The sequence below is a fragment of the Phlebotomus argentipes genome, unplaced genomic scaffold (genome assembly GCF_947086385.1).
Source record: "Phlebotomus argentipes unplaced genomic scaffold, Phlebotomus argentipes genome assembly contig_39, whole genome shotgun sequence".
Taxonomy (NCBI): domain Eukaryota; kingdom Metazoa; phylum Arthropoda; class Insecta; order Diptera; family Psychodidae; genus Phlebotomus; species Phlebotomus argentipes.
In genome coordinates, this window is record NW_026776182.1 from 959,412 (window position 1) to 978,475 (window position 19,064).

The window sequence follows — 19,064 nt, forward strand, 5'->3', positions numbered from 1 at the left end:
GTGCAGTTTGTGCACTTTAGTTTCAAGCCAAACAAGACGAGGAGAGAAAAATTTTATTCAATAATGAGGTGTTTCATTTCACATCAACATGAAATGTCTGCCAATTGCGAAATGCATGATCGCGCGCGCTTCCCGCCTATATGATGACTTTGAAGTTAAAATCTCACGACTTTTCCCAGGTTTTCCGGCTTCTTCTTTTCCTTCTGTCGCATAGCGAACCATCTTGGGCAACACAACACTGTGGTGTGCGTGTGACGCAACAGTGGGCCGAGATTTGAGTCACCCGGCAAGTTATCCACCCGAAAGCATTACCTTATCAGCAATGTACATAACATGAATTTTACTGACTTTTCAGTTCGCACACTGTCGCACAAAACACTGTTGCGGCGCTTCTTTCACATATTGGCGATCGTGGAAAACCGTTTCGCCATAGCGGCCAAGAGTGGAAAAAAAAATTTGGAAACAACCAGAGTGCAAAAACAGCAGCATTGCGCAATTTACAGATATTTCAAGCGCCAATGTCAAAAACAAATTGAGAAATTAAAAAATAAATTGCATGGACATCATATTTTTTCCATATATGTTCTTCCAAGTCCCTCATCGGCTAAGAAAATGGATGGAAAAGTGGCGAAAATGCGAGTTAAGTTCATTTATTGAACTTTGAAGCTATGCATAAGCTTGATGGCGTCGACTTTGACTTTCTTTGATATTTTTTTTTCACACCACAGAAACAGGATATAATTTTTCTTCTGATTATTCGTGATAAAATCAAATCTGTTATCTGTTAATTTTCCTCTTTTCAACTCTCTCTCTCTCTCTCTGTCTCTTCCTGCAAAATCGATTTGCGCAACTCAAATACGGAAATTCAGAAATGGTTTTTGTATAATGAAAAAAAAATAGTAAAAAGAAGAATGAAATTTGTCTAAAAATAAAAAAGCCCAAAGTTACAAATATAAAGTTACAACGATTCCCGTTTTACGCGCCTGTTCCCGAAGTCGAAAGAATCAGAAGCCAGAAGCAAATGTGTGCGTCTCGTTTTTTTCCATTCTGTGTTGCCTTCTTTTTCAGTATAGGAGGAAGAGAGAATCAGTTTGTGAGACCCACACAGGCACGCGCTTTTACGAGAAAAATGAAAAATAGGTCAGACGTTGAACCCGCCGCTTTGTTTGTGTAAAAAGCATTTGATGTATTTTCTATTTCTAAAACTCCACACAGCATAGCATTTCTCTTTCCTCGCCATGGGCTTTGGCGTATCAGAGAGATGAGGAAATAAGGGAACAATTGGTGAGGCGGAGAGGGAATGCGGCGTACGTCGTCGCATTGGCATGGAAATGAGCGTTCGGAGAAAATTAAGTGAAAAAATGGGGAAAAAAAATTAAATGAGGAGAACAAGATGTGTTAGAATAAATTCACATTGGCACTATATTTAAATATGGCAAGTGAAAGTTGCAGCATTTTTCCACCACTTGTATTACAGTCGCAGACAAATATTCAAGAACACGGGAAAAATTGCAGTTAACATTTTTTAAACAGTTTTTTTTATGAAAAGAACATTAAGAATATATTATATAATTTTAAAACAGCTTTTTGCTCTTCTGAGTCACAGATGTTAGTCATAAAATGGTGATTGTGTTATCAAATTCACCCCATGTATTAAGAAATTCACCACTTGTATGTTTTATGTGTTATTTTCAAATATTCTCCAGAGGAAAAACGATTAATTGGTCGGAAGCTGAAGATTAACTTGCAAATATGCATCAATCTGTGACTCTGGATCGAATTTTTGAGTGTTAACATGAAAAACATTTCCTGTAAGATCGTTTTATCACGAATTTACTAGTTATTTACTTGAATTTTAATAATTTCGGCAAATTTCTGTAATGTGAGATTACTCAAAACTCACTAACACTGTTTTAGTAAGTATTTTAACTGCTGTTTTTCCTTGTTCAATTGGAGTGTTTAACTTTTATGTGTCTGAAAGTTAACATTCCTCAAAAGCGATATTTTCTCCATATAAGTCAAGACAAATTTGCTAAATCACGAACATCGTGTTTGTGGCGTCTTTTTGGCCTTGTTAGTTGCAATTAAAATGCAGAGAAAAAGGTTATTTTATTGCTTGTCCCTGCAAATGTGTAAGTCAGTGTAGATTTACGTGCAGTAAAGTTAGTTCGGCCTGAGTTTATGACGAGTTAAAGAGTCATGAGTTGGTGGAAATTATACAAATAATGGTGAAAATTGCAGAAAAAGAAGAAAATATGTTAAATAGAGCAAACTATTTGTGTGCTGACGGTACTTTTTTCTGTTGCTATTTAAAATAGATTCCGTTGACATGATAACAGCGAAAAAAAAAAAATGCGACGAAAATTGGTGCGAGGGTGAAAAGTGTGGCTTTTTGTAGAGAGAGAGAGAGAAAGAGTGCTGGAGACAAAATGCACGGAAATGAAATTGTGCCGCTAAATTGGAAGGAAGCACATGCTTTAATGGAATATTCACATAAACCTATGAATAATTTCACTGCACTCCATTACTTTATTTGTGTGCTCTACATTTTGTGTCGCGCATAAATAGACGAAATAAATAAAAAAAAACTTTCTGCAATGAAGTGCGTGTGAAATGAGAGAACATGACAAAGAATTGCATGGAAAAGTGTTGAAATAGCATCGTTAGTTTCATCGTAATCAATATCAAACACAGGTGACTTTGTGGATGGATTTAGAGAAGTTGGAACAATGAACTGAGAAGAATTCCAAGTCGGAAGTGTATAAAAGTTTAGGCTTAAGTTCGCCACAGAACCTATTATTCTATTTACAACAGTTACCATTCAATTTTATGCTTTCCACTAACTTCTTTTTCAGCTACACACCAGAGTATTTTCTCTCTCCTTTTTCTGTGTTCAGTTTGAGGGACACAATTCCTCATTTTGCGCGCTTCAATCCATTTCACACTTTATTTTCCAACAGGCGTTTAATTGAAAAAAATTTTAATGGTTTATTGTTTAACCTGTGCCACATTTTCAGGCACTTCCGCATTTTGTAAATATATTGCCACCAATGGTGACATTCTGAGGGTTGACTCGTGAGTGATTCACGCTCTTTTGTAGACTTTTGTGCCACGAATAGACAGAGACACACTTTTTCGAAATTAAAACACATTCTCGCCAGTCTATTGATATAATCTTGAACTAACTTGAGCTGTCATTTCTTATCATTGGAAAAGAATAGTTAATATTCTGCAGACAAAACGGTGTAATGGTAAGTTTGTGTTATCAACACCCAGAATTGAACCTGAGACTCATGATTGAAGTTGCACACAGTGAAACATTAAATTGTCGAAGCATATATTGGCGTTGCATTGAAGTGGCTAAAACCGCTTCTGTATTGATTTATCGACGCTACCCCTATTTCTCGGTTGGCTTGGCAAAAGGACGAAAAATCGTGAGTGGGAAATTGTGCAGAGGAAAAGTAGGTGAAAGGTCAGAAACCCTTAATAATATTCAATAGAGTTTCGCCTCCAGCAAAGTTGGTGTAAATTTAGCCTGTCTCTCATCGGAATCAATAAATTTACCCACAAAATTAACATTATCCAGTGTCTTATAACTCTATTAATCTATAAATATAATTGCGGAATAAGTGTATTATAAATGTGTGTATATGTTTCAGCATTAGCAATCGTAATAACTTACTTTCACTTGAATAGTGATTTTTATTCGTCTTTCCTTTCTCCGTCTCTTTGATCCTAAACACTGTCGCTGATTACGTGATCACTTTGAGGCGAAATTAAAGGTCAAAAACACGAAAAAAAGACAGATAATTCGATTCGTATTAATAAACATATTCTGCTCGACTGATGGCAAAAGTGTAATAAAAAGTGAGAAGGAAATGAAGAGTGTAAGTCTTCGCGATCGCGTCGATATTTCTCTGCATTTTGGTCTTATTCTGTTTTTGGTCATAAACTTTTCCACTTGTGTTCCTCAAATACAGTCAACTATGTGCAACATGCACATCAATAAACACCATGTGCCTCCGCAGTACAACTGAATTTTCTCGCTCAAGTTATGCTTCCATGTTTGTCTGTGCATCGTAGGTGGATAAGTTGGTAAAAAGTCTGTCTCGTGATGCTCTCGGCATTCATTAAATTTATTTATTGTGTGAATTCCACTGTGGAATTGTCAGAGATGGTGACGAAATAATTTTTGTGTGTTAAAAAGCAATCAAATGGCAGCAACACAGTCAAGAGTCAAGACCGCCATTATGACTGCGGTGTCGCCATTTTGAGCGCGATAGTGTTGAGAGTTGTGGCTCTATGGGAAAAATGGAGAGAAAAAATGCTTCAAATTATGCAATATCTCTCCATTTCACGAGGGTCACGAATTTTCCATCTTCTCTCATTAGGTCTGTTGGCGTTTCAACTTCATATACTGTAAGAAAATCCCACGTTTTGGTGGCTTACGTGAGGCTATTTTTGAGATTGGAAAATACATAAGGTTGCATTTGATGGTTTTGGAAGATGGCCGAGCATTTTTCCAACGCGCCATATTGACAGGAAGAGTCGCGCGCTTGTTTCGAAAAGGGTTAACCTATTTTTAAAATATAAGTTAGTATCTGCAGTTGCCGTAGCATTTTATTCCACTTTTCATGCTCTCTCGTGTCCATGTGTTGCCTTTGAGTGGCGAGAATGAGACAAAATGTGGTCATGTGTGTTGCATTTAGCATTATTTAATGCAACACACACCGAAACGAGCCAGTATGAGCGCAAAATAAGCGGAGAGAGAAGTATATTGAGAGTGTATTTATGGATTGGCGGCGCGGCGCGCGATCACGCAAAAGGCCATTGTCCGGAATGATTTGACCTACTTAGCGCACTCGCATACACTGTCATTGCCGTTTGAGCTTTTTTTTCGCTGAGAAACACACATTTATTGGCAACCTCACGATGGCAGAGTGTCCAATGACGATCCCAGCGTCGTCTACGCACGTTCTCGATGTTTTTCCCATCAGAGTGCGACTGAGAAGTTCTGCACTTTGTCGATGTTTTTTCCTTCCCTTCTCGTCAAACTCTCTGCGAAGAAATGCGTGGAGACACAATTTTCTTGTGCAAATCTCCCGTCGATTTCCCCGATAAACACCCTCTCTTGCACTCGCTTATGCAGAGACTCTTGGGAATGGATTTTACATAACACTCGACCGGTTTTTGCTTCACTCTATTGGATTTTTATCTATGTGAAGTGGAGTGAGAGTGAGAAAAAGCCAAGAGGAAACAATAGCGAAAGTTATTACGTTACATGTTAGAAATGGTTTTTTCCGCATAGTCCTCTTCACACTCTTCCACTTCTTTGACTCTCTTTCCATAGAGCTGTTCACGATCCGAGTCGCGGTCGTGAGGTGAAAGTGGCTAAATTGACAGAGGCATAAACATTAATTTCATGTTCATTTCCTTCCTCCACAACTTGCAATATGGCTATGGATACAAATTCACAGAATGTTTATTATGTTGAACAAGAGTGACCTATTGCAGATGCATTCTATGCTCTGTTGCATAAGGTCTCTCTCACTTGAGCTAGTCCGAAAAGTAAATAGGAAAAAAAGTACTGTAATCAATTCTAGTTTTTCTTCCTCGATGATAACTTGCGAGTCTTCTGAAATTCAAAGCAAACATGCGTCTTCCAATTTCTCATGATCCAAGAAATAAAATCCACTCTGGAGAGAGTAATGGTAAAAAAGAGTCGTTAAGAGAGCTTTTTTTTTATATAATTTCAGCGTGCGGTGTTTCGATTGAGATTTTATGTAACGCAGAGTGAAAGGAGTTTTTTGAAGTTCTCGGTGAAGAAAACGTCCCAAGCGGTTAAAATTGCATCACCGCAGCATTCATTTTCGCTCGTTTTTTTCCTCTTTTTTTTTACTTATTCTACACAACTATGTTGTATTATATAAAATATATCTCACCACATACGAGAAAAACCATTATTTTCACTCTCTCGCTGTCACTTTTTACGCAATCCCAGCACTCTCTCTATCTCTCTCTCTCTGCGTTCGTGTGAGAAGAAAATATATTTCTTTCCTCATCATCTAATTTCATCGCGTGTGCACTGTTAGAAAAATCCACACACTCTGAGAAAATGATAGGAAAATATTGCTGTACGCAAAAATTAACGATGCCACATTGGCTGTATTAAGGAAAAACGTACATATTCAACCCACTTTCCATAGTGCGGAATATTTATTTTGAAAACAGATGTTTTCCGCCAAAGTGACCGCAATAGAGGTGATTTTTCGTGATTTGACGAGTGTCTTGGTTTTTTTTGTCAAACGCCTTGAGTGAAATATTGGGGAGAAATGCTAAGAAAAGCTGTTCTGAGAGCGTTGAAATTTACGCAACATTTTAATATGAAAAAAAAATTGTGCAGAAATCATCTATAAAGTCCTAATTGGAGGTCATTTGATATTATCCATCGTCTGTTGTTTCTTTTTCCCCAAAGACATTAACATCTGTCTCAGCATGTTTTTTTTGTGTGTCCCTGAAATGTTACTGAAAAAAATCCCTCGTGACACGTTGCATCGATGCATCTGCCATCTGTGGCCCAGAAAAGCGCGCGGTGCACATGAAAATGAATGCACGAAAAAATGAAGGAGAGAATGAGAAAACCTTTTCATTGGCGCTGCCACCCCCTCGGCCCACGCCTCACTCGGTGGCGCGCGCGAGTTCTGTGTGCACAAAGTAGCAATGACCGCGAATTGGAGCATTTGCGCGCTCACACAACACCCAAGGGAAATGCAAAAATCCGATAATTCAATAGATTGACACAAATTCAACGCATTTTCCCTGTGCCTCTTTTTCCCTCCCTCACTCTTTGCCACCCTTTTTGCGTCCTTTTTCCGCTCTGCCTTGGATTTTGCAGCTGACATTTGGTGGAGCACTTTTAGCCCAAGCAAACTAGTTGATTTCACCCTGCATCTGCATTCAGTCCTGGAAACTCCAGTGTGTTCTTCTTCTTTCCACTGCCGACAGAAGCCAAGGAGACTCGCAGAATCGAATTGATCAGGCTCTTGAAAAATCCCCGCGAGAGTGAGTAAGATAGTGTGGCGAAAGGAGGAATCGAGATGCATTCAATATCCTTTTCGTTTTTCCGCGCGCGTCATAGAATCCCTCGTCGTGACGCCATTGTTATGGGGTGAATGCACTCAGGCTTTTTCCGGGTCATGGTGAGAAAATTGCTTTACATTTTTATATTATTTTTCAAATGAATTCTTTCTGCACTTTTTTCTACGCCCCCTCATTGGAGTATTTTTCCAAGCATTGTTGGCAACTGGCGAAAACTGACTTTCTTCAGTGACGCTTGACCGAGCAAAAATTTATGCAAAATGTATATCGGCGGAATCAGCAATATTTTGGGTATAAAGTCAAGTGTGAATTTCGATTGGAATGTCTCGACCTTTAAAAAAGACAGCTCTGCTTTATTTCATTTCACGGAAAAAACCGCTCACGTTGCTAATGAACAACTTTCCCTTGGGCTTTTATCGTGTCCACAGGACAACAATACAATCCTCGGGAAACCCACAAATGGTGGCGGAAAATCTTTATGACTTATTCCATAATCTTGTTAAATGATCAGCAGAAGTCTTTGCATTTTCCTCGAGCTTTCAAGTCCTCGACACGGAAAGCTCACTCCTCTTTTCTTCGGCCGCGGAGAAGTTCTCTTTCCCTCTCTGAGTGTCGGCGGAGAGAAGCGCGAAGCTTTAATGCTGCACGAGTGTGTGTGTGGAAAACATAGAATTGTGGTGGGAGAGAAACATCGAAATTGTGAATATGTGTTTTAACCTCCGCACACTCTTAAGCCAATGGTGTGTGCATGTGTTTGTGACGTTTGGGTGTGTTGAATTTGCTGAAGATGATGTGCATGTGTATTTGGCGATTGTTGGATATTATGTTGATGCTCTCTCTGTATGAAGAGAAAATGTCTTCCGGGAAGAGAAAGTGAAAGAAGAAATGTCGATATGTAGCCTTTTCTGTTGGTGGCAAAATGGAGTTTCCTTGCATTTTTCATTCCCTCTCTTCTTCTCAAAGCCCAACAATGTTGCACTAATTGAGGAAATAATTTCACAATATTTTGCCTAATCTTTTTTTTTCTATTTTCCAACTCCAACTCACATTGTTCTCAGTTGCTGCCCATCAATTTTGTGGGCTCTTGTCCTCTGTCAATCTGAATTGCCGAAAAAGAGTGGATTTTCTATACACATTTTTCTGTCTAGTCATATTTTTCGCCAACAGACGTCAAGTCTGCTTGATGGATGTTTTCACGCGCGCGTCTTCCGCTTAAGGGAGAGAGAGGAAAAAATAGAGGAAAATCATCAGCCCTTCGCTGTTGGGCGAGTGAAAATTCGTTGATATAGATTCTTGTGGTATTTGTATTGAGCGGAACAAAAAAAAAGGGGTAAACGACCTGTGGCGACCCTGAGGTGAGGTCACCAACCCCACACACATATTTAATATCGATCTTCTCGAATGTACATAGCTCGCATATGATTTGTTATTCGGGGGTTGAATGCGGAGTACTATTGTGTGTATTTCCCTCTCGCTCACCCACACCTTCCATTCACGTCCCCATTGACAATTAATCAATGCCGAGAGTGTGCGAACACTTCCCATCTTCCCCCAGAGTGACTCATTAGTCAGCAGGTCCACCATTTTAGCCATATTTCCGTGGAAAATTGGGAAAAATCCGGCAAGGAGTGCACGGGCGAGAAAGGGAGCAACGACTCAAACGGGAGGATTGCAGCTGATTTTCCCCTGTCTCATTCACTGCAGGCACATATAGTACTTTCAGATCAATAGAGAGGGAGAGTTGTTCCAAGTGAGCAGAATCCTGGAGAGAAGAGAGAGAGTCCCACACAAACCACCAAATGGCAATGACGCAAAAATGGATGGCAAAATTTCAATAGGGAAGTTATTTTGTCCTCTCTTTATCTCAGCGTGTCCTTCCACTTGCGCTCACGCTTTTTTCCACAGTGCCAGAGTGAGATGGAGAGCGGAAAAAGGCGGCAGTCGAGAGAGAGAGTTCACATAGAGAATTTTGATGTTGAAACTCCGACCTGCCTCACTGCTAATTCTGCACACTTTTGCATTATGCACTTTTTCCCTACACTCAAACACCACCTATTTATTTTCCACGACCGCGCTTCGCTGCAGAGCCTCATTGGCGGATCTGCAAACAGAAAGTGGACAATGTTTTGCGGTCGATGGCGAAAGGAGGCTGGAGAGGAGTGGAAAAACTCTGAGGGTTCGATTACTGCATTGTTTCATGTCCCCGAGTTTGCAAATGAACGCGACGCGGAGATTATCGTGTTGGATGAATAATAGCGAGAAAAAAATCTTAATTTAATAGAGTATAAGAGCTGAGATAAACACTCGCATGAGCTGAGGAAATTGGATTGCTTCTGCTGCTTTTGTGCAATTCACTAATTACGGAACTTCCTTCGAGGAATTCAAGGAATATTCTGCGAAATCATCCTTTGAGACTGCGATAATGCATTTTGCTTGACGACTCAAAATATTTCTAGGAACATTACTACAAATTCAATGATTACAGGTTTATGTAAAGCTTGAAACATTGAATTTAAAATTGATTTAAAATAATTTTGATGTATTTTGTGTGGCAATAATAAGAAAATTTCTTGATCCAGAAAATGCTAATGTAAAAAATGATCATGTTTTGCGACGTAAACTGTGAAAAGTCCATAGAAATTTGTCTCAAACTGTAGTCAATCACATAAAACGCCTCTTAGATAAATATAATAATTCTTGATTTTTCTAAAATATTTTTAGATTTTGTATTATTATTTTTCAATTCTTTGACTTGAAAACTTTGAAGAAAAAATCAAGTGAAGTATCAAAAGATGATTTTTAGGACTTGTTTAGATAAAATGCACTTGAAGACAATTCAAAATCACCTTTGTAAGCATATAATTTCAGTTCTTTCTATAATTTTTGCCATATTTTAGTCAAAAATTGCAATCAATACTGATAATATTAATTGACAAATTCAGAAAATAATTTTTACATAGCAATATTAGATTTTTACGGACGATTAAAAGGTGTTTTGAGGTGTTTTAGGTAAATTGAACACATTTCAAATCGATATTAAAGCTAAATTTTCAACTTTTCACCCTACAAAATTACGATTTTGAACTTTCCATAGTTTTCAATTCACTCGTCGAATTATTAAATGAAAAAAAAACACATACTTCACTTTGCACTGCAAAGTATTGCATTTCTCCAATATTATGATTAATTCATAAAACTGTCACTGATTCTACCTCATTATTATTGAGTTGCATAAGAAGACACTTTGATATTTGAGTTGAGCAAATACAGTAAATTGAGCCACTTGCACAAATCGCTTGAATTACATAAATAAAGTTTGTCATTCTCAGCAATCAGTCGATAAAAGTGAAATTGAATAAAATTCACAATTATCTAATCTTATCGGTGTGTTCATCAATAAGAGAGACGTGTGACTCTTGCCGCAATGATGTTTGAGAGACTTTTTCGCGATTCTATACTTGATTGTTTCTCCTCTCGCGGTCGAGCCTGAGAAAAAAGCGCGTTTTATCACCCTAGAGCGCGGCTCCAATGGCGCGTCACGCAATTGTGTCTTTTTTTCTCTCTTTTTTGCGTGTATTTTTGGCAAAACCTTGACTTTGCGAGTGCGACAAAATAACGGCGGCGCGTGGGCGGCGGAGGGTGGGTGGGATCTTGCGAAAATGCCCGATAGCCAGGGTGCACGAAGTTCTTCTATCGGGCATTGAATTTTGGCTGCGAGTGGCGCAACGTTTGGGCATTGATGCCGTGGGCCTTTTTCGCTGTTGCTGTGGCCCCCTCGATGCGTGTAGGTCGGCCGTTCACCCTGACAAAACATCAGCGTTCTCTCTCACAAAATTTGACTGTAAAAATCGCACACACCAACACACAGCGTCTTGTGGCCGAAAAAAGAAGAGAGACGAGCACTTGGCGTGTGTGTGTGTTTGTGGCTCCTTCGCCATCTGAACGAGAGTTCTCGGATGACTCAAAATATTGCAGGATCAGAGAATCGGGCAGAAATTTTGGGCAAAATTGCCGAAATAATCGCAATGTTGGAGTTGTGTTGCTCAATTGTCCCGTCAATGTGTGCTGCTGTTCGTCTTGTGAGTCACTTTCGGGTCTACAGTTGTGTTGAGACATTAAGTGAAATTGCTAACAATCGTGAGGAAATTGATTGAAGAGAAAGTCGACAGAGAAGTCTTACTATTTCATAAAGACTTCCTCCATGATCTTCTAGTGAGTCTTTCTCACTCTGAAAAATCACTGGAGCATTTCTCTCGGTGGTATTTCTTCCGTCCAAAAGGAAGTCTGTGCATTGGCCAATTGCAAGAGAAAAAAATGAAAATGAACGAGAAGGAGGAAGAAAAGTTGAATTACCACTTTCTCACTCAAATGCACAGTCGGAGACATTGCGAGTAAGAAAAAAAGAAAAGGCGAGTCATGAGAAGGCGTCAAATAATGAAATTTTACCTCAAGAGAGAAGTTGCGTAATTTTTCTATTACACATATTTTATGAATATTTAACTTTTTCCGTCGCAAAATGATAGAAAAGATAGAAAAAAAACGGAGACTTGACAACTTATTCGGATATTTGCAATTGAAATGCGTCATGAATGAAAGCCACAGAGAAATGGGAAAATCTGTCTTTCTCACTCGCGTTGTGGAGAGTCAGATAGAAAAAAAAGATCTTGATTGTCACTTGCATAATGATTTTGACAATATGCGAAGAATTCCTTTGCATGAAATCTGTGTCAAAGACTCTAAAAATACTTCTTGATATAGCTGAAATGGGCATTGCTCCTGAATATGTATGATTGACGAAATTGACTTTTTATTCGGTTTCCCGGAGATTCGTCACTGAAGTGTTGAGACAAGGCGAATGTTATGCCTTAAATCCGTACACCAATTTCTAAACACTTCTAGAAGTTGAAATTTGTAGTCCTTTTCCAACATAAAATCCTAAATTATAATGAATCTCTTCAATTTCCATCCGATATTCCTGTAAAAATCTACTTAAAACTGCTTTTTGTGCGTAATTTTCCAACTCTAACCTAGAAATATTACCCAAAGATCTTGAAGGACTCTTTTTGAAAGCTTTCTTGATCACAGAATCATCTCAAAATTGCTGTTTCTTAGGCTATAAAGTCCAGAAAGTTTTTTGAATGAAACGTTTTCCAAGCTCAAATCAATATTTTGAGGTTTTGTTCAATTTTTACACAATTTGCAGGGTTTTTTCTAGGTTTTTTGGTATCAAAGGATCAGAAAAGCAATTCAAACTAACGATCGATCCGACTTGTGCCCGAGAATTGATGTGCTAAACTGTGAATTTTTCATTACATCTGTCCTTGATTCGTTAAATAACCTAGAAAAGAAGTATTGTGATTGCTTCCAGTGAAAAGAATGAAAAGAAACTCAAAGAATTGGGATAATTTTCCACTAAAAGCACTCAGGAAAGGAATATTGCTTCCACTTCCATTTCTTAAGTATTTCTGCTCGGTTGTACACCACTTCTGACTATATTATCTGCCCCTTGGTAAGAATTTCTATTTAAGAATTCTTTTTCTTCTCCTGACATACATTTATATAGTAATGTTTGAGACACGCTTTTCAAAATCAATTGAAAATAAACTTAATATCCATGTAATGAATTATGAATTTGTACATTTTCTTTATTAGGATGATAAATGGCATTAATTGAAAAGGATTTGGTTTGATATTACCACAAATATAATTGTGTAAAGGTGAAAGACGTGTTTGAGAAATCAATAAAGAGGGTGGATAAGGAAGTTGAGCTATCAATTATTGCGTCCCTTGGAATAATTTGATTTTTGCGTGTTTATCAGCATAAAGATGCTTAACGGGAGTATTATATATTGGCTTCTAAAAATAAAGCCGCAGCGCTTCAATGTGAATTGAACAAAAGATTCAAAGAAAGCAGAGAAGGGAGTAACGTAATCTCTCAAGAGAAATATTTTCTGTTGATATTGTCTTTTCTCCACTGTTTCTCTTATAAATTTATTTTTAAAGTTGATAAGATTAAATGTGTCTCCAAGTTGGAGAGGTGATTAAAACGCACAAGGTGAAGCTCAAAATGCACGCATTCGTTGCTGGAATATTTTCATTCTACGCTCATTCATCTTATCGGCGGCTGACTGATTGCGAGGTGATATTTTCGTGGAATTGATTTTGTGGCCAGAAGAAGGACTGAAGTGATGCGGAGTCGATGAGGAGAAGAAGAAGAAGAAAAAAAAATATACGAAAGAATCTGTTTTGGGTGTGCGTTCAGCAACCCCTGCTCGAGATTCCGGCGGGTGGCGCGGGTTCAATGCCGTCGAATTTCAATGTCGCACCCATATGCAATCCTCGCGCACTCTGCACTCGCCCCCGCGCGCGAGGGAGACGGGGTCATCGGCGGGCGCGGCGGCGGGAGCGAGATGGTGCGAATACGCGCACAGAGGACAAGGGCGTTGGAAGATATTTAAAAGCCACGGCCAGGCTGCCTGTTTGGGGTCATTGCTCTGAAGCACACACACTTGCGCCCTCTTGTATCACTTTTTTCCCGCCACCTCCTCCTCTCCAACACACCCAAAAAAGACCACACTGTGGCGGGTCTTTTTCGGTGTGTTCCGCGCGCCCAGAGTAAAAAATTCGGGCAAAAGTGCGTGCCTGTTTGTGTGTCATCGCGTACACACATGCGTAGCTGTATCCTCACCTCATACACGCACAGAAGAGGTGAAGAAAAGACGGCGAAACAGGCAAGTGATATGCTTAGAGTACACAAAACACGCATTTTTCCCCCGAATAAAATGATTTTCCATCCGAAAAATTGCCACCAAAAGTTCAATGCTTTTCATGTGCAGAGTTAGAAGGAAAAGGGCCAATTCCTTCTCACCCTGCATCGACAGAGAGGAGAGAGCCTTTGAACGGCCCAGGGTATATAGGCAGTGAGATATGCAATCTTATCGTGGAAAGGGGAACGTCCCAAGAAATATTTCGGTGATATCAGAGAAAATTTGTCGCAGTGCGTTGAGCAGCTGTCACTGAATCAAACACTCGTTCAGATATTAGAGAAAGAGAGAGAATAAGGTGAGATCCCTTCTCCATAGGCATGCTCAACCCTCCGTCAAGGATACGAGGGAATGTGAGGTTGAAAACATGTTTCGAAAGAGGGTTTCCTTGAAACTCTCAACAATGTCCTTTGCCACTTTCTCTCCATTGTTTTGTCGGTGGTTTTTGAAGAAATCTTCTTCTGGATGGAGTGTATTTAAGTAGAATACAATAAAATACATATGAAATAAGTGATAAATCTTTGCTGTACGTCTATTTTAACCCTTGAAAAACGATTAAACTTGAAGACATTCAACCTCGATTCTGTTATCGGTAACATTTCACAATGTGTTGTCATTTTTTCTCCGAGTTCTTTCACCTTTGCTGTGCGCGTTATTTTGCTGCTCAGCGAAAAAATCATCTGATTCAATCTATTTTTTCAATGATAAAATCATACATCAAACTTTTCCTTTCCACATAAGCTGATTATAGAGTGACTAAAGCTTGATATTTTTCACTATTTTTTCGAGGAGAATCGCCAGTGATTCATCTCGAGTCTCTGCGAACAGCGTGAAATACCTGTGATGACCTCGAGTTGTGCTGCTAAGGTCAATTGGTGACACTTGGCGAGGGAGAATGTCATGATCGCGCTCTTAGATTCTTCACATTTTTCATCACAACATAGCGTTATTGTCTTGGTTTGCTTCTTATTCGAAAAAGAGGAGTCACAGTAAGAACGCAAAAGGCGCTCTCTCGAAGGGGTCACACGAGGCCAATGCTCTGATGATCAAAAAGTACAGAAAAAGAAGGAGAAAAAACGACGTCATCCACGGAAGTGACACAAAAATCGGTGTCTCTCAAGTCTCTTTTCTTTCCCCAAATGCGAGAGAGAGCGACCTTACGTGGGTGCGTCTCTAGAGTTTCCCGAAGATCTCTGTCAAGGCACAAAGATATCCAGATTTGTTGAAAATGGGGCTGTGATTTTCCCCCCTTTGATCACCCCATCAATGGTGGAAATGCTTTGCTATTTATTGTGCACAATATTTTTACTTTTCAATTCATAAATTTTCTCTTTCACTCCAATATATATTTCACTTCTTTACGAACGTAACAGTTAGAAATGAAAGTTTCTAAGCTCTTCCGTTTTCAGCAGACGTGTTTTTTTTTCTCTTCATCGTGTTCTTGGCTGATGTTTTGCTCAATAATAATTTCAAGGGCATGAAATGAACTGTTTGCCGCCAAAAGGGCAACAAATAGAGACACAATAAATATAGAGTAAAATTGCTACTTACGAAAATTCGTCTTGTCTAACCATTGTCGTCGGCCATTTTACGGTGTTTTAGAAATTTTCACTTCTGCTATTTCCTTTTTTATCTGTCAAAATTAGCAGAATCGTAAAAACTATCACTTCTTTCGGGTTTCTCGAAACACTTCACAAAAATTCCGTTCTCTTTTGCTCTTGTTTATTGATTTTTTTTATCAGTCAGGATAACACTTTTCTTTGATTTTCTTTTGCAATTTCATTTGTCTCAAAAGAAAAAGAATCAATTTTCCCACGTCATTCCTTAGAAATTGTGTGCGTTTCCTGGAAATTCTACAGAGGAAGAAAAGAACCGAAAATATTTGCCTAAGTGGAAAATTGCGAATATCGAAAGTTTCTGCAAATTACTGTTGAAGGACAATTAAGGATGCCTGAAATTGAGGAAGTGATGTATTTCTGTGTTTTCCTCGCATGTCAATTCCCCTCGTGGATGGACGAAAAAAAAACAGTGGCTAGAAAAATTCTTCCCGATGTTCTTAAATGAAATGAAAGAACGAAACATGAAAGGTCGGTCTTTGACCCCGGTCGATGCAAATCAAAATAAATTCCCCTCCGAGGGTGTTTCTCTCCAAAGAATTTCCCCTCGTCACCGCGGCGCTCTGGAGACTTCTGCGGGACGCGCGCGATTTCCTCCGCAGAAAGAAGGAAGTCCAGCGTTGGGAGATTTTCATAAGTGGATTATTGGGGTTTCTCGGGGGGGATTTAAAGAACCCGTTCCTCTGCCAACAATCTCAATCTGCCGATCGCTTGGACTCATTGGAGGCTATCAATGGGATGGGAAGATGTGGCGAAAGAGAGCGCGCGCGAGAGAGAGAGAGAGAGAGGGAATGACCGAGAACGTTGTCTATGAAGTGCGTGTGATTGCCCATCGCCTCCCACTTTTTTCTCCACGTCTCTCTCTCTCTCTCTCCCTCTCCACTTTCTTGCCATCGCGAGTCAACTTCTTCTAACGGGACCATTTGTAAAAGATGATTTTCTGTGTGGTGTGTAAATTGGTGTCTGATGTGGATGAAAGAAGGAGAAGAAGAGAAAAAAGACGTGCGAGAAGTTGAAAGAATTGAAGTGGCAACGCGCTTTTTTCTCGAATTTTTCTACGCTCTTTTTTTTCTCTCTCTATCAGCCTCACATATATCCAAATGTGCGGCAAATGTGGTGGTGATCAATTTAAATTGAACACCAATGGACAGATCGCACTGTCGCATTTAGCATTTTATGGAAATTCAATGAATAATTTCCCACTAATCTCTCTCTCTCTGCACCCACAATTAATTGCGGAAAATGTTGTGTAATTCCTCAATTGACACGGGGAATCCGCTGCTGGAGGGACTGATTGAGATGATGTGGGTGAGGGTGTAAGTCCGCTTGGAGACCACTGCCGGAAAGTCTCCAAAAGCACGAAAAGGGAATTCCTCTCTTTCTACTCTATTCCACTGAAATATTTCCTGGATGACTTTGTTGTGTGTTCAGTGGGAAGAGAAGAAAAACACTCACAATATGATTAAAAATTAATTTCCAGAACAATTTCTCTTATACTTTTTCCACGCACAACACTGATGAATAATCTTTTGTAGAATCACACCTTTAAGGCCTCACTCTCGTACACATTTTAGTCACTATTGCTTTCACGAAAATCCACTTGGTGAACATGCATTTGGGGGGGAAATGGCAAAAGTGTGCCTCTTGAGTAACTCCGGAGGGTGTTTTTCTTGGGAATTCCGGTAAATCCTTGGAATTTCACGCGTCTCTTTTTCACAATGTCTCTCCGTGGTTTTGTGCACTTGCAAAACACCTTTTTTTTCCTTAGTCAAGTGAGAGTTCGAGCGATGCGGTATCCTAGGGGGCTCGATAGGGGGCAGAGTGCGAAACTTGGAGGCTGATTTTCTCGGGGATGAAGTGGCCTTTGCGACAGGAAAATGGCATTTTTCGTGGTATTGAATCGCGCAGCAAACCCGGCGAAATCATTTGAAGCAGCGTTTGAGGCAAACTAGTGAGATTCTCTTCTGGGCATTGAAAGAGCCGCTTGTTGTGTTTGCTGTGCGACTTGAGCAACAGAGACGGCCAATCCCCAGCTGGCCACTGGCGTGAGCGAGACGACGTGAGTGACAATATTGTGAGGAGGTGAATGACCGCCAGTCCGCGTGTGTTGCCTATCGTACACAGGCGCAGAGCCCGAATCGTACAACTGCAGCGTGAGTGTAGCACGCGCAGAGTGCGTCGTGGTGTTGGTGCGGCTGTGTGGTTGCGCTTTTGGCAGGAAAGTCATTCACACAGTCGACGGTGAGAGGAGAAATCATAGATTTGCGCACACACTCACACCCTTTCCTTCCCCATCGCGAGAACATCGCCGTGGTTTTGCCCGCGAGTTTGCGCCGTGCGTCCGCGAGCAACCAATGAACTTTCCCCCTTATTGGCGATGTGCTTGCCTCAGCGCAAACTTTTTTGGAGAAATGCAAAGTCAAGAGCTTAGCGAGCTCTCTACTGTGATTAAAGTCAAGCTGCCGCGAGAGGAAGATAGTTGGGAACATTCTAGGGGGCGTCATTTGACTTTCTCACGCGATGTGCAGTAAATTTGAGAGCTTCTGCACATCATTTTTCCACCAGGAGCTTAGCAAACAAAATACTCAATAACATGTGGTGATAAAAGATTGCTTGAGCTGATCAAAGGAAGAATGCAAAATTAGCCGGTATTTCTATTCAATGCTTCAAAAGTCCAAAGTCCTTCATGCTTGGCAACAGGTGCGCCAGAATATTCATTAAATTCCACTTGAAGAGGAGACATTTGGCTCTCCGTTGATCCTTTGACTAGCAAACCTTGCATTTCTTCTCGTAAATTGTTAGAATGTCAAAACACTTCCTAAAAACTTACCTTTTCCATTAACCATAAAAACAATTTTTGCTTCAAGTTGAGAGCTTTTAGCCGAGACACTCCGAATCTCTCGAACGTTGAATGGTTTCTCTTTGAAAAATGCGCTCTTTTTTGTATTGTAGTATATATTTGTTTTTATTGTGCCCACATATTGAAGAGTTTCTTTACCAATAAATTGTGTGTGTTCTTTGGTGTTTCCAATAAATTAGCGAAATAAAATTTCTGCACTTAACATTCAATGATAAACCATCATTAATACTCTCTTTGCAGCTACTATTTGTGCTCTAGTGCTTAGTCAATCTTACAATTCTATGCATTTCTAATCACTAAAATAGCTGACATATCTATAAAATCCTAAAATACAACAAATTTGATAAGGGAAAAGAGAAAGGATTGGAAATAAAAGCTACACATAATTTAACTTTATACACTTAAAAGTTTCTTCTTTTTTAGGATGTTCAGCAGGTCGTGGAGGTTTGTCCATTCTGTCCACTGGCATTCCCGGCAGATGGATCATCCGGTCCGCCATTGGCTCCAGATTGCTGATTCTCATACCGCTGACGGAGACTCGACAGGGCACTGAGAAGCCGATTGTTGGCCGCATCCAAGGCGGCAATTTGCTGGCCCTGCGCTTCAATCACGCGCTGCTTGTGCGACAGGGCAAGAGACATCTTCAACTGCTCTCTCCGCAGTTCCTCCTCCATCGCGATTAACCTGGGAATGCAGAGAAGTGGTCTGTCAAGACTGACAAATGAT

General features: G+C 39.8%; 1 protein-coding gene across 8 annotated transcripts in view; it reads right to left on the minus strand.

Annotated features, from left to right (window-relative positions):
- Nucleotides 1–18,423: 18,423 nt before the first annotated feature.
- LOC132263708 (ras GTPase-activating protein raskol) overlaps nucleotides 18,424–19,064 on the minus strand; it is a 44,754-nt gene continuing 44,113 nt past the window's right edge. For 7 of the 8 annotated variants that reach the window (XM_059763627.1, XM_059763625.1, XM_059763632.1 and 4 more), the window contains one exon: nucleotides 18,424–19,043. In XM_059763627.1, coding sequence (XP_059619610.1) covers nucleotides 18,767–19,043 — 277 coding nt within the window. In that variant the 3' untranslated portion in view covers nucleotides 18,424–18,766. The remainder of the gene's footprint in view (nucleotides 19,044–19,064) is intronic. The other variant, XM_059763626.1, reaches the window with a different exon arrangement.